The sequence below is a fragment of the Apteryx rowi genome, unplaced genomic scaffold, assembly GCF_003343035.1.
Source record: "Apteryx rowi isolate R43461 unplaced genomic scaffold, aptRow1 scaffold_73, whole genome shotgun sequence".
Lineage (NCBI taxonomy): Eukaryota > Metazoa > Chordata > Aves > Apterygiformes > Apterygidae > Apteryx > Apteryx rowi.
The window spans coordinates 1755165-1767839 of record NW_020451016.1 but is presented as its reverse complement, the minus strand read 5'-3'; the positions used below and the strand labels follow the sequence as shown (position 1 = coordinate 1767839).

The 12675-nt window shown below is 37.1% G+C and overlaps 1 protein-coding gene across 1 annotated transcript in view; it reads right to left on the bottom strand.

Annotated features, from left to right (window-relative positions):
• Positions 1 to 12675, bottom strand: part of SPON1 (spondin 1) — a 197691-nt gene that overhangs the window by 158655 nt on the left and 26361 nt on the right. The window contains exon 3 of the mRNA XM_026087745.1: positions 263 to 396. Coding sequence (XP_025943530.1) covers positions 263 to 396 — 134 coding nt within the window. The remainder of the gene's footprint in view (positions 1 to 262; positions 397 to 12675) is intronic.

The following is a 12675-nucleotide window of genomic DNA, read 5'->3' as shown; positions in this document are numbered from 1 at the left end:
TTTTCAGGGAAAATGAATGCCTTGAGACCCTAACAAGTTCACTTAGGGTCATAAATAGTAACTAAAAACTTTGAGTAACTTTTGAACACTTTGGCTTTAAGTTGCTAACATTCAACTGTGCAAGTAGAACCATCTTTGCTCAAATGTGTTAAAGGTGAAAAAAGCATCTTAGAACTCCAATAGTTCTTAATCTAATAAATATCTGATTTACTATTCCAGATTTGACTTTAACTGTCTGTTTAATAAGTATAAAAATACTTACTTCAGAATAACACAGCCTGTACCAGAAGGAGGGGCTGTCCAAAAAACTTGAATGCGTGTCCTTCTTCTAGGTGTACTCTCAGTAACAGCAACAGGACAATTACTCATGAACTGTGTTTCTTCTTCATCTATAATCTAAGGAAATACAAAGAGAAGAAAGTGAAAAGATAAGGACATACATAGCCAAGGACTCTAGAATGCATTTTGTCTGTTCAGGTTTTCTTTCAATGGGATTATTTACCATGCTCTCTTTTTAGCTCAACAGTGTCTGGTAAATTACTATATAACATGCAGGCAGCCCACTAAAAGGAAAACAAAATCCCCAGATAAATACAGAAAAATATTTCAGTTCTATGTTAACAGAAGTGGCTGCAAACAACCTTGCTTGCAGATCCCAATTATTGGAGCTTCATGTAAATATTTATGGACTGAGAATAATAGAAGATGCATAATTTCCATTTTTTGTATTATAGCAAACTTGTTTGGACAGATGAAACATGTCAGAGAGGAAGTGTTTTCAGTTTTCAGTTTGCTGTTGTTTTTTAAAAAATAACCTTTGTTTAAACAGTGCTATTTTCTAGGTATTGCGCCTGTCAAGGAAGGTAAGATGTGAATCATATTCATCTATAATTCAGAGACCATTATTTAGTCCTCTTTGCACACAATTTTACTTTATACTTTTTTTACTTTATGTGATTGATTTCTGGTTAACAGAAAGGCTTAAATGGTGTAAGTTGACGTGACATACAACATTTATGTCACCACTTTCTTAGTAATTAGTAGGCACTATAAAATCAGGGAGGCTGATATAGACTAGTGTTGCTCAAAGGACTTTACTCAGAGGTGTCTTTCCCACTGCATACGTACTTCATGGATTCTACTTTAAGCCTTCTGTTCATCAAATCTCAAAAAAATTCATCAGCAGGTATAAAGTTTTATTTGGAAACAGGCAATTGCTGTGATACTGCAAATTTTCTCTTCAGAATTATTCAGTGGTCCACACTGATTTGATGAAGCAACAATTCACATCACGCTGGGTCTAGATTCAGGAAGTGAGTTGTGAACCTCACCATTTTGAGAAACAACCTACGATTACAAATTTATAACAAGACTCAACTCCGAGGGAGCTTTTTCAGAATTCAGGTTTTAATTACCCGCTTTTGACAGATTATATTGACAGAATATTATCTTTTGCAATAAATATAAAACTTCAAGCAGTATTTTGATACAAAATACTACTTTACCTTCTGAAAAAGAGCCAGTATCTTTAGATTGACAAGATTTTTGTTAGTAAGCAGGCATCCACATTGTCCTACCCAATGATACTGCCAGCATTCCCAAACATTCCTAGGTGAGCCAACAAACAGATTTCTGGTTTTCCATGGCATGGAAACCATTGACCCAGGTCAATGATGAGAAGCTCTATTTTAGCTGGTCAGTAGGATAACGGTTAATGAGTTTTCAGTTTAAAGCCATTAATATTCTTTAACATTTTCATCACTTTGTAGAATCTATGTAGCTAAACACAATGTGTGCAGCTATTATTTTGCTGGATTTTAATAAATGCGAAGTATTTGGAAGCATGGGAGGCAGTGCAGGTTTAAATTGGCACTGAACTGTTTCTACTTCCACTTTATACAACTGAATGCACTTACCTGAAGCACTAAGAAATCCCTAGTCTACAATTCTTTCTTGGACATCAACTGTATTTATTCTGTCTACCTTATTCTTTCCACAGCAAAAAAGAGAAATAATATTATTTACTTATCTCTCAGGTTTCCTCAATTATTCAGGACCGTATCAAGTGACCTTTTACTCATATCCCATAGTAATTCATTCTCAATCAAGTCCCAGTTTTGGTGGGAGCTTTGAGTGAAGAATGTGTGATTTTATACCCATCTTACACAAAATAAAACACTACTGTAAATTATATTATACATGATCACAGGATAATTCAGATTGAAAGGGATCTTAGGAGATCATCTAAAAATTCTTAGAAAGGGCAGCTTCTCTGGCAAAACTCAAATACTGCAAATTACTGAACCAGTTACACTAGCTCCATATTCTATTGTCAGATGCAAACTGCTGCTGTAGTATCACATCTCACATGCTTAGATAAAAGCTTTAAAAATACGCTCAATTCAGGTCAAGGAAGTAATTACATATAAGTGTAAATAAGACTGACCAGATAAAAGCTATTCAACAATGATGAAAGAACCTTTCAAATATGTTGCTTGTTCCAAATCCAGTTTAGCTCATGTCTGAAATACGCTTCATCAATGAATGTTTCTTCAGAAGCCCAACTGAAATAAACCTGTATTCTTAGAGTTACTATTTTTAGCTAACAAGGATTCAGCTGCTTTCATATCCTTAGATATCATTGCTCCAGCAGTCATCACTGTAGAGCCATCTTTGATATATTGGCATGTTAGGTAAATTCTCATCTCCAGGTGAGTCAATCCTACTTTTTCCACCATCGATGAACTGAATTATGAATAAATAAATAAATAAATAAATAAAACCAAATCCAACAACTAATACTTAAGGAATGAGTTCTGAGCAACTATGAGTAGTTAGTGCAACTAGAATTTATGGCTACTGCAAAAACTGAACCTGAAATACCTGTGTTCTACATAGTCATTAGGTTAGAGCACATCCATGCCTTTTTCCACTAGCAACAAATGAACACACAAACGCGGACATATTTTGTACCTCTGTAGCCTATGAAATTGCTGCAAACTAGCAACTTATGAATTTTCCCAAGGAATATAGATGTCCATAATGAAATAATCTGAAAGCTATGGTTGCATTTTAGAATATAGATCCTGGAAGAATGTGACTGGACCTCAATGCTACATCACAATTTCCTGCATCAGTCACCATCAAAGCAAGAAGATGCACTGCATAAATGTCTATTGGGAAAACGTGATCATAAAAGAATAAGGTCCGCCGGAGAAGAGTTCCTCTGAAGAAATAATGAAACAAACTTTCATAATAAAGACTCCTAATGTTGATAGAATATAGTGAAGAACTCCTAAACTAGCTGGAAAAACCCAAATGCCAGTTGATTTGAAATGATTAAAAATCCATGGTATTTGAAAATATTTTATAAAACTCAGGAGAAATATCCAGATTTTAGAAATGAGTTCAGGCAAATACAAACTCGTCTCAAATCTATTTGTTAAAAAGAAGTTTTTCCATGTCTACTGAGGTTTGATGCTTAAAAAGAGTTCTTGGGGATGACAAGGACAGGGTAATTACTTATATGACAAGATTCCAATAACACAATATTTTATTGTGGTGAATAATATTATTGCACTCACATGTGACCCAGGAGAAAACAATAGTATCCTGGCCAACTTTGGAAAAAAAAGATACATAGTCTCTGACAATAATACAATCCTGATTTTTCTCCTGGAATCAAGTTAGGCCACATAGGCACAAAGGAAAGAATTGGCAGGAAAAAGGCATGCAGATTAAAATGAAGAAATTGCAAAACTATAGTTTGCCAGATTCTAGGTTATCTGTAATGGGAAGTCTTACATTTTCAGGAATGGACCAGCAATTAACTGTATGTTGGACAAAAATCCTAAAAACTAAAACAAACACTTGGCCAAGAAATCCGAGGTTTCTAAAGGGGGAATCTCAGTGTGACAAATTCTTTTGAATCCACTAATGCCAGTGACATTAGTCTTAACATTCTATTTAGGATTTTTTTTCCTATTATAATTGTAATATCATTGGACCAAATTTTTCCCCCAGGGAGACTAGCGTAAATCCCAAATAATGCTCTTGGAGTTAATCTGGATTTGAACAAGCATAACAGAGAGCAGAATTTGGCTGAGCTTGTGTAAATCTACAGCATGGAAGTAAAGATATTAAAAAGGAGAAACTACCAGCTACAGGCTTTGTCTTGCATTCTTTGCATACCCCAACCCCTGAAGTGGGCGAGGAGGAGTTTTGAGTGTTCCTGAAAAGCAGGACTGGATAACTCCTTCGTTGTTAAACAGATGAATGAATGGTTTTATTTTCTCAGAACTGCAATAGATAAAGGGAACACTGAGTAATAGACTTCACTGCTCCTGATTTATACAAACTATTAGTCAAATAAGCGAAACCAGGTAGTTGTCCTCTCCATGGTTAAATTCGTTTACAAATTTACATCAGTATAAAAAAAGCTGCGACGCTGACAAAAGAGTTAAGTACACCAAGAAGAAAGGAATCAACATCAAGTACAAAAGGAGATGAAGTTATATAAATCCTCTACTGGCTTGTGTCCACTTCCTTAGCTTAAATTTCTGGCCAGGATCTTCAGTACCATTACTTATTCTGAGGACACATCATCACTTTCCACCCACTGAAACAGCTGTGCTCTACTGGAACAACTGAATTAAAAAACCCAGACAAAGTTCACAAGATAAGTTCTTTCATGGACACTTCTTTTCCTTTGGAGGAGCTAATATGGAGTCTGACTTCCAGAATGTTGCAAAACTATCTTCTCCTTGAGGAAACTTTCCTATTATAAAAAGAATATTACATCTGCATAATATTTGGTCTTCAGGGTTTAGCATAGAACAAAGTTTATTATATGGAAGGGAAAACCAATGATGCATAAAGTCTGTTACAAATCTATCTTGAAAATATAGCTTACTTATGACCAATTTCTTTGCACTATTTCCTTCCGAGTCTGTACTCAGAAGAATCAGAACTGGGACTTACTATGAAATGTCAGTCATCAGTCTTGCTGCAGACGGAGCCAAAAGCTGCAGAGCACCGCTGAGCACTGCTGTGCTCTCAGTAAGAATCACAGGCTGCAGCTCAGTACCTGAAGGCTGGAGCTGGCTAACAGCCAGCCACCCACCGGAGGAAGTGTCCAAATCTGCCCAAGAAAAGCACTGCAGAATGACCTGTAGTTTAGCACTGTGTTCTGGTAACTTCCAGCACAGTCTTTACCCAGATACCCTAAAATCTTGTAACTGAAGTTCAAATTTCGCTCTGTAATCATCGCCTGAGCACAGCTGGGATTCAAGGAAAGATGAAGTGCAGTTAGATAACATGCCAGTAAGTGATGTGAAAAGCAGCAGCATCACAAGGTGATGACACAGGCCTGTCCGCCTGTCTCCCTGTCTGTCCAACTACCTGCGCCTTTTTCAGTCCGTTCTCAAACAAGTCTTCGCACCTTCCAAATACTTCTGAACCAGGTACAAGGTAGGTGGAGTCATGGAAAGAAAAAGACCCTCCCAGTGCTTTACAGAAGTATGATGCCAGACAGATCAACTAGATAAAGTGTGTGATATATATTAGTGAAAGGAGAGGAAAAAGTAAAAGAGGTATACCATCTTCCAAGACATGAAACAAATTAAACATTTGTGTGTAAGATGTTCTAAGGAAAAGGATCTGAATTCTGTCCAATTGTCCTCTTCTTCTTTAAAATAAGGTTTTTTAATAGCGTGTTCCCAGCAAAAAAGGCCACCTTGAATGATCAAAAGGAAAAAAGACAGCCTTCTGTCATCTGAGAACCTTATGCACTGAAGTGTTCCAAAATTATTCATTATCAAGAATTTTGTCTATGTCATACTGTATTGCACTTTGTTCTTCAGTCTAAAATAACAAAAGAGCTGTATAACGCAGAGCTTACACAGAAGCTGTTACAGGACAGGTTGCAGGGTCTGTTCAAACAACAGGGGCAGAAAGCCCTTCAGTACGGCAAGAATCTGAAGTACAATAAAGCACTTCACTGCCAGCTTTCACACTGAACAGCCTGAACTCCCTGCCTGAGAGATGGGCTATGGAAAGCTTAACCAAACAGGAAATTCTTCTTTACTTAATTCAATATATATGAAAATAGAGCATGTATATTGACACAGACAGATAAAAATAACTTTGCAGCACTTAGTAGATGCAAAACGTTATACTGTATGTTTTTTCATACGTTTCATTTCACTTGAGCCATTCTCAGTTAACTTAATGCTGTAACATGTTGAATTAATCATTTTAAGACTTATGCTGGAGGAATTAGCATATAAACTGTACATGGCCAATTAAGAATGCTATGCAAAAAGACTCAGAATGACTAAGAGATGTATGAACTTAGATTGCTGTGAACTGAGACAGTTTTCATCTGAACAGTCACAAAGAGTGGACTTATGATTCAAAAAAGAACCAAGGTTGAAGCTTTTTTTCCTATGAGTTTTTCTCCTTAGCTGTAACATTAACAATTATATAATATTATGCATTATATATTAACAGTTAGATAAACTGATCCAAGCTCCTTTACCAGACTATATTACTACTATTTTTGACAGATAATCCAGCTTTTCCCAAATAACATATTACTTCTATAATCTCTAACAAAGAAACTCTATTAGGCATGGAAAGCTGTCATTAATCTCATAGGTATAAATCTCATTTGATCCTATCTGTAACTTTCTTCAGCAAGTACCTATTTTGTCTAAGAAAATTCGTCCTTTCTTGTTTCATGTTTGAATTCCTCAAAGCTTTAATACTTTAATACTAAGAAGTACTAAGATCCAGCAGGGAAAGAACAAAATCTTTTTGAACAGCATTCTCTTATGAAGTCCCTTAAAAGACTCTAGCTTCTTAATGCAGCCAATGCTATCCAACAATCCTCAGAGACGGTAAATTATTTTGAGGACTGAACTTGCTTTTCTCACCTTGGCACATAAAGATTCAAAACGCGCCAATTGACCGTTGCCCAAGAGAATGCCCTGGCATAAGCAGCCGAGCATACAAACTAGTTGTAGCAGAAGGGACATCAGCACAAACAAATTGCGTAAAGGAATGTCTCGTGATGTATCRGGCAAAAGCAACGCGTCGCTGTGTGCCTCGCACTGCAAGGGACTGAACTTTATTCTTCAGGTCCTTCGGAGCATTTCAAATGATGCATTAACATTCTGGGTGAGAGGGACAATTTCAGTGCTGAAGAAGCAGAACTCCTGGTTCACCTTGATGTACAATTTAGTCTAATCAGACCTAAATCTAGAGTAAAGTTACTGAGATCAGACTCAACTACACAATTTAAACACATTAATTTCTTATTTTCTGTTATGTTGAGCTGATAGCTAAAAGACTGAATTTGCTTTTCAAAGAAATAGGGATTCATTTCTATCCCATGGTGTAAAAACAGTTTACATGTGGAAGCATGAAAAAAGCAGAGAAAGACAGTGTAAACTTCATGAGCACTTAGTCAAATGAAACTGTTTTCTTCTTTTTCATCCCTGATCTTTCCTCAACATAAGAATCCAGAGCAGTAGCCCAAAATGGCCAGTCAGAAAGAAACAGTAAAAATAAACTGTGCAGATTTCCCCCGCTGGGAAGAAATGTGACCTTCCCAACTCTGACGGCAGGGTCAGGAAGGGGAAGCATGCCCCCGCAACCCTGGCCCCGAACGACGGGTGGGTGAGGACGCGGTGGGCGCCGTGTTGGGCTGCGGTGTGCCACCCCCCTTGCTGCCAGCAGCCCCCCAGGGCAGCATTCAGCAGAGCCATCCTGGAGCTGCAGCTCCCCTCCCCTGAGCCACGGCCAGCCACGGAAACCAATCCACAAGAGCGGCCACAGTGAATCAAACCCAGGATTAAAAAAAAGAAGATGGGAGTACTATCACTTAAGACTTCCCTGGCTCTCACCAGTTTCTGTCCAAAGTCTAACAGCATTTCAATAGTTTGTATCTGTCATCTCTTTGCCCCTTATAATAGGAAGATCAAAGTGCAAACTGTTTTCCCAAGATTATAAAACTAACATAATTCACTTAAGACTAGAACCACAATAAACTTCAACCAAGATACAGGCAGAATTGTTTGTGTAATACTTTCATAAAGGGATTATTTTACACTCAATGCTATTTTCAGCAAACTATTTCCACATAAAGATTATTTACATGGCAAAGAATAACTGTTTCAATCTAGTAGGGAATATTCACAGGAAAAAAGAATTTATGACAGGAATAAGACCTGAAAGTTTTTCAAGTGCTTAGACTTTGGGAGAAATGTTTACTGAAAGTGATGTAATAGAAAAATCAGTATCATGAATAATCAAGAATTTTTAGAAAACAATCACTTGAAAGCAGTATAAACTTATGGATTTTATATTCTACTTCTGCAATCATAACAGTCATAACCTTGCATTTAAGCTTATAATATTCACACATTTCTTTGGAGAGAAAAAAATTTGTTGGACCACTCCTAAATATAATTGTTAGTGTTTTATCTGGTTATATATCAGCCAATTAACTACATCATATTTAAGAATCTACTGTTATCTGACCTTCTAGATGAATAAAAGGCATTGGAAAGTTGTGCAAGAAAAGAAAACATTCACTACAAGATTTTCACAGCCTCATAAAATAAAATGAGATAAGATAAGATAAGGCAAGGCAATGTGGATACAACCCCAGACCAGAACTCGGGAGACCTGACTTCTCCTGTTGAGCAACTTTTCTCAGATCACTTCACAGTATTTTGTTTCTCAACTGTTAAACGTGGATATAGACATTGAGCTCCTTTTCAAAGCAGTACATGAAATATTCTATAAAACATACTCATTATTATCCTTAACAGCTTGTTATACCTCAAATTAGCCTCAGATTTCATAAACAGAAGTTCTTTGGGAAGAGATTAAATATGAGATGTCAGATCTTCAGTCTGCTCTGTGCTATGCCAATAGCTCAAATTAGATGGAAAACTGGCTCTTCCAAGCAGCTGGGAATTCGAGTCAGGGAAACGTGGGGAAGCCACGGAGTTGGGATGGCTGCCTGGGCACTGCCCCACGTCTCTCCTTATAAAAGGAAGCGAGCAGCTTGGCAGCAGGATTCAGCCAAAGAGCTCCCAGCTTGGCGCATTTCTGCCCACAGAACCCGGCAAGCACAACAATAACCAACCTGGCAGCGTTCCACCTAGCAAATTACATCTTTTGCATACCAGGATGCTTTTTCAGCAAATTAAGGGATTGTATCACAATTACTTTTAAAATGGACATTTAAATACTACTAAAAATAAGGACTTTGTTTTGCAAAAAATGTTTACGTTTTCATTTTGCTTCTCACTGCAATAAAAAGCAAAACCTTATTTACTTATTTATGTTGCAAAACTCGAGAAACATTCTAGTAGATCATGCTCTGGGACCAGTATTTAATATGCTTCACTTTTGTGATATGGAAGATCCAGAGCCACGTATCCACTCCGAATCAGGTGCTTTAGGGTCCACAACACATACCTGTGAGCATTTGCAAAATGAGAAACTTTCAGTCAGTCTCTTCTCTGATTTGCTCTACTTCATATATGCGCTYGCTGAACCAAGGGCAAAGACAAGCTGGCTCTACAGTCAGGTGATAAAAGCCCTGATGGGCCTTCAAATCACTATTCTGTTTATGCTGATGACTTCACCTCCAAGTTACAAAGCCAGTCTCTTCCCTGCTGCCCTAGCACAATATTTTACTAGTTTTACAAAGCAGAGGGACCTGAGAGAAAGAAATTGTGAGAAATCTCTCCTGAAAYAGCCATATTGATCTTTAGGACTGCAAAACACCCTGGTAGAAAACCAGTTCTAAATGCCTAGGACATTTGAACCTTAGTTTCTCCATCCAGATTGAAAGTCTTTTGTCATTTGTGACGGCACTCTTCCTCTGAATGGAAGTGATGTCTGGATGAAAAATCTTCCCCACAAAATGTTCACCAAAGTTGATATATTCCACTAACAGTGTCTATACACTGGTATTTTTTTTCCTGGAGAGAAGCAAGATTGAAATGTTTGCCAAAAAATTGAGAATCACTTCTAACACTGGTTTACTGAGTACAAGATTGAGATCCAGATCCATGTCAGTTCTGAGAGGGCTAATTTCAAGCTCTTAAAACTATTCAATTACCAAATAACAGAACTCCTCCTTGTGTTCAGTTCTGACTGACCCTCACAAGCACATACTCTTGTTCAAAAAGGCAAGGTGTCTTCTTCAACTAGGGGCTCATTGATACATCTCTTACAATGTATCTGTATCAGGAGTTTGCTTTTAAGCCAGCATGAGCACTTTGGCTGTGTTACTGCTGCTTATATAAATGTCGTTGGGTCTGCCAGCACTGAAAATTCGTAGAAAACTTTTTGTCAAAAAAGATTAGTCCCTGCTTGGCATAGTGGGCCACTCACACATGCAGAAGCACATGCACTAAAATAAAATAAAATAAAATAAAATAAATTAAAAAATCCAACAATGCATACAATTTTTTTTTTTCCATTTTCCAAATTCATTTGGTTAAGAATTCATTCAGATTCTTCCTGTCCTAGCACCAAAAAAAAGATTAATAAATATATATTTAAATATTTTCAGGTCTTTACTAAGCATGTGTTTAAAGTCTTTGAAAAATCAAAGGAAGACCGCTCAGTATGTTGCAGGATTGAATCCAGGAGAAGTGAGAATTATTTTTATGGATATGCTTATGGAAAGCTGAAAGACTATGTGATTGCCATGACCATGTTTACCCTCTCTATCTGTAAATGTAGCTAATTACTGGCACTCAAATTTTGATTGATTTTTTGCCATATGTAACTGAATATCTTGCCAACAAACTCCTAATAATCTGTAATTTGTCATAACCATATGAAACTTTCAATACGAACACGAGGATTTTCACCAATTTTTGCAGCAACTACCTTCATCTGCTTGAGCGCGTATGTCTTTGTTTCCATCACTGCACATAACTCTGAGCTAAAATACCTTTTATAGATGCTTGAAAGGATGGGCCTTCACTGAAAGTAATGGACATTTCATTAGGAAGCCCCTCTAGTCACCATTCAAGTTTAGTCAATAACATACTTAGAACTCAGTAGTCCAGAACTTCTGTTATCTATGAAAATTATCTAATTACCTCAAGCCGCCAAACAGATGAGAAATGTAAACAACTGAAAAACTGAAATTCTCATGTTCATAAAGAAACAGCACTTGAGAGAGGAAATGCCTTCTGGTCCTAAATCCACCATTCAATATCATGGGTCCTGGAAGGCTTAACTGACGACAGGCAAGAAAATCCAACCATCATGTCAGAAGAACAAAGAACGTACCAGGTAACAACTGACACCTAGATTAATCACAGCATTTCTGTAGTTTGGTAAAGCTGGTACTGTTGAGGGAGAAATTCTTCCCTTTTAAATGATTTACATGAGGAACTTTTGGCTAAGATTATTATTCTTTATGTACTCTTGCCATAGCTGTATATTATCAATATCCTTAGCACTTTAACAAGCTATGCACAAGTAACATGAGTGCCAGTAAATTATTTGACATGGACTCACAAAAAGGACATGGACTTAATCTTCTGCTCACACAAGATGCTTCTCATTTTCATTTCTGGGGCAATGAATTCCAGGTATGTATATGCAACTTGATTTAAGCAGACTGTTAGCCAGGAACTGGTCTTTTTTCTTCAGGACCAAGATCTCAGAGAAAAAACAGGTGCAGGACTAGCCAAAGGAAAATAAATATTAAATTTGAGACATAAAGCATGTTTGACACATAAAACATCAGGTAAGGAAGGAATTTTATAGTGGCTAGCTGACCCATATGCACAGCTCTTCTCCCGAAGCCACCTTTCCATGTCTCAGATTCTGTCTGCAACCTTTCTCCTTCCTCAACCTTTCTTTGTCTTGCATTAGCCACAGTGCAAATTGCCAAAGAGACTTCTTCTAATTATGACTTTGCAGAGTAGATAGTGAAATACAGGCTTAACCTTTGACAGGACTCCCTTACTACAAATAATCAGTACTAATATTAATAGAGATTACGCTTTTTTTTTTAAACAATACAACACAAAATTTGTTAGCAGATTAGGCACATCAGATCTGATGAAAGTTATCTGAAATACATAGTAAAATGTGAGTCTGCATGTTTTACTGGATCAGCATTTCTCAGTTGCTTATTCTGTCCAGGCTTTTCTTTTATCCTTCATTTCAGAAAGTATTACACTACTCAGCATTACGAATATTCTGCCAAGGAAAGCTACCTCACTTGGAGCTCCTCCTTTAAGTTAAGAAGGGATTTAAGGATTACAGAAAATACATGTTTTTAATAGCATTATTGTCCTGATTGGTGTTGGAGCTTTGAAGCAGCAGAAGCTTTGGCACACGTGCTATACATGTTCTTCCTCAATGCCAAAATATACATCCCAACCTAGTTCAAGCAGATTCCACACAAATTCCCTTAGCCTTCAGATGACTGTGTACAGAACATAAGCTATTGCAGAGAGAATTAATCCACTGGTAAAACCACATTTAAAACAGAAATACTGTCGATCTGTAAGCACAGGTTTTACACAGCTAAATTTAAGAAGGCGTTTACCTCCTTAAAAGAGCTCACAAACCTTTCACATAACAACTTGTATTAGTTGTCATATCAGGAATACAGTTCATACA